Source organism: Gobio gobio (genome assembly GCF_949357685.1).
Source record: "Gobio gobio genome assembly, chromosome: 25".
Lineage (NCBI taxonomy): Eukaryota > Metazoa > Chordata > Actinopteri > Cypriniformes > Gobionidae > Gobio > Gobio gobio.
Genome location: NC_137121.1, coordinates 6,824,626 through 6,827,820, shown reverse-complemented (window position 1 = coordinate 6,827,820; position 3,195 = coordinate 6,824,626). Strand labels below are relative to the sequence as shown.

Sequence of the window (3,195 nt, the reverse complement as noted above, 5' to 3'; positions counted from 1 at the left end):
AAAACATTCAAAGAGGTCAATTATTCACCGAAATTGTCATTCTCAATTGATAAATTAATGTAGTTCCCTGGAGGCTTTTTGTAGGGGTGTAGTTTCACGAAGATTTCGTTAAATTAGAGATGTGATTGTTAACCTTTATATTCAATTCCTAGCCATATTTTTTTTCTAATTTAATTCAAATTCAAAATGGCGCGCTTGTCTCCAGCAGCCGCAATACAAGAATGGCGCGAATTTTTGAGGTAACCCCCTCACGACTTATTGTATCAATAACCTATGAAATGTTAAAATATAATAAAGTGATAATAAACCCTTTAAGGGATATGTTACCCAGAGCCAAGTTTGGAGGGTAAAAATCCTTGTAAGACATAAAGACAAGCCTTATATTGTGGAAAATGCGTTATAGATCAAGAAGCCTGTTGGCGCCAAACATGTAGGCTATATTAATATTAGCTGCTCCGTTGTAATGACTCGAATCATGTCGATGTTTCAGCAGATAGTTGAGTCTTGAAGAGAGTCTTTAGTGTTCATGTTTTCCTGGAACTCTGTGCGATGCTGAGAATTCCCTCTCCTCCCTTCTTGGGTTTCACATGGCCAGAGTCCACCCTGTTTCAGAAGACACCCACAAACGCGCTGATGTAAGGTTGCATACAGAGCTTGATGATTAAATTGTTAATAACACTGACAAAGGACATGTTTAAAAGAATAGTTCATGTGTTATATGCCTGCAGATGTGTACGGTTGATTCATACAGAGGGGTATTAAAGTCTGAGACCACACTTTTTTTTAACCTGAAAATAAAGATTTAGGATTTTGAAAAAAGCTATTTTCAAAATAGACTATTACACTATTAAATGTTATTTTCTAAAGTAGCTATTTTCATTAGTAGGCTCAGATTAAAAGTTCTGTAAAATAAATGTTAGGACGAACGTTCTTAAAATAATATTTATGGAACGTTAAACATCGTTCTTGGAACGTCCTTACACTCTTTCAGCCCTTTTCTTTAAGATTTACGCATTTCAATTGTATAGTAAAATTCCATAATTTGATTGAATAATCCAGGTTATTCATATTATGGATTAAGAATTTAAAATTAGTATAAAAACGATCTTAAAACATGTTGTGTAATCCGTAATGGAAGGGAATGGACCAGTGATTCGTATTCATGAATTTAAACATTTTCATTGTTTTTAAATGTAAGAATACGAATCCAACTAAAATGGTCAATTCCCTTGTTCCATCAAGATTTACACAAAATGTATTGAGCTCTAGGTTTTTTTTTTTTACTCATTTAAAATTCTTAATCCATAATGCGTAAATTTAAAAATAGGCTAAATTTAAAAAAAATGTTTTTAAGATTTACGCATTTCAATTGTATAGTAAAATTGCATCAAATTGAATTGAATAATCTGTAAACATTATTGATTAAAAACAATTAAATAAGTAAAAACTAGAACTTAAAACATTTTGTGTAAATCTTGATGGAACAAGGGAATTGACCATTTCAGCTGGATTCGTATTCTTACATTTAAAAACAAAGAAAAATGAATAGCCTACGAATTACTTAAAATAATGGTCAATTCCCTTGTTCCATCTTTACACAAATGTATGTATTTACACAAAATGTTTTAAGATTTAGTTGTTGTTTTTAGCCTACTCATTTAAAGTCCTTAATCCATAATGTGTACAGATTATTCAATTCAATTTAATGCAATTTCACTATACAATTGAAATGCGTAAATCTTAAAAACAGGCTTTTGTGTGTGTGTGTGTGTGTGTGTGTGTGTGTGTGTGTGTGTGTGTGTGTGTGTGTGTGTGTGTGTGTGTGTGTGTGTGTGTGTGTGTGTGTGTGTGTGTGTGTGTGTGTGTGTGTGTGTGTGTGTGTGTGTGTGTGTGTGTGTGTGTGTGTGTGTGTGTGTGTGTGTGTGTTTTGGTCTATTTTTTATTAGGCTAGGCCCGGTTTCACAAACAGGACTAAGCCATCATTAGGCCTTAGTTCAATTGGGGCCTTTAAGTAGCTTTTTTTAAACATGTCCTAAAAAAACAATACTGGAGTGCATCTCCAAAACAATGACAGACATATTTTAAGATATGCATGAAAGAAAGTGGCTTTCCATTAAAACAGCTTAAACATGCCTTTTAGTCAAGGACTATCTAGCCTTATCTGTGAAATCGGGGGATAATGTTTGTTAAAAGTTATCAAGCATTTTAGATTTTAGGCTAATACACTTACAAGCCTATTACAGTTGGCATTATAGTTTTTTTACAGGTGTGTGTGTGTATGGATTTGAACATTTGACATTCAGAAAGACATTTAGACCCAAAAATACACCTTGGCGTTCTCCTCTTGAATATTTTTCTCCACACGGAGTTCCAGACCGCCGCGCGTAAAGCTGGACTTCCCCAAATGTAAAGTGCGGGCGTGCTGAGCGCGTTAAACCGCGCCATGATCGCGAAAAGATTCGTGGCTTCATTTTTGAACCTCAGCCCGGTCTTGGTCACATATTTGACCGAGATGTTCACAAAAGACGGAGCCCACAAGATGAGAAAACAAATGACCACGAAAACGATGATGCGCAGCGATTCTTTCTTGTTGTCCTTGTCGCTGCTGGGCGGCTCACGGCTGAGCTGATGCCTCGCGATCAGGTACAATTTGATGGTCATTAACACTTTGATGGCCACGATCACCTGTAGGACTATGACCCCGAATGCGTTCATTTGTGCGGCAAATGCAACCGGCACGACACTTTGAACAGTAAGAATTGAATATGTGTAAATCCAACAGAGCGCGCAAACGCCAATAACGACCCCGCGCGTAATGTGCCGCTTGTAGAAGAAGGGTCGACACACTGCCAGGTATCTGTCAAACTGCGCGAACACAAATGTCAACACATTCACCCCTAGAAATGATGGTAAAATGTAATAAGTGCCGTTTCGGGACGGGTAACCCTCCTGGACGTCGAACAGGCCGAGGTAGAAGACAGAGCAGCCGGTTAACGTGTCACTGATGCTGGTGTTCAGCATGAAGATGAAGCGGTTCTGGGAGCGCAGGGCTCGGGTCCTCGCGATGCCGATAACCACCGACCCTGCCAGGAGAACCGACCCTGTGGCGAACAGGATATGAAAAAGAAATATCAAATAATCTTCAGGACGCGAAAAGTCAACCGAGAGTGGAACGGTTAGGTTAAAGGTGAGCAT

At 37.9% G+C, this 3,195-nt stretch overlaps 1 protein-coding gene across 1 annotated transcript; it reads right to left on the bottom strand.

The window, feature by feature from the left end:
• Nucleotides 1-524: 524 nt before the first annotated feature.
• Nucleotides 525-3,195, bottom strand: LOC307121794 (uncharacterized protein; the record flags this gene model as incomplete). Its single annotated transcript, XM_079809552.1, has 2 exons — nt 525-603; nt 2,330-3,195. 2 exons carry the CDS (start codon nt 3,193-3,195, stop codon nt 525-527), a joined length of 945 nt encoding a protein of 314 aa, XP_079665678.1.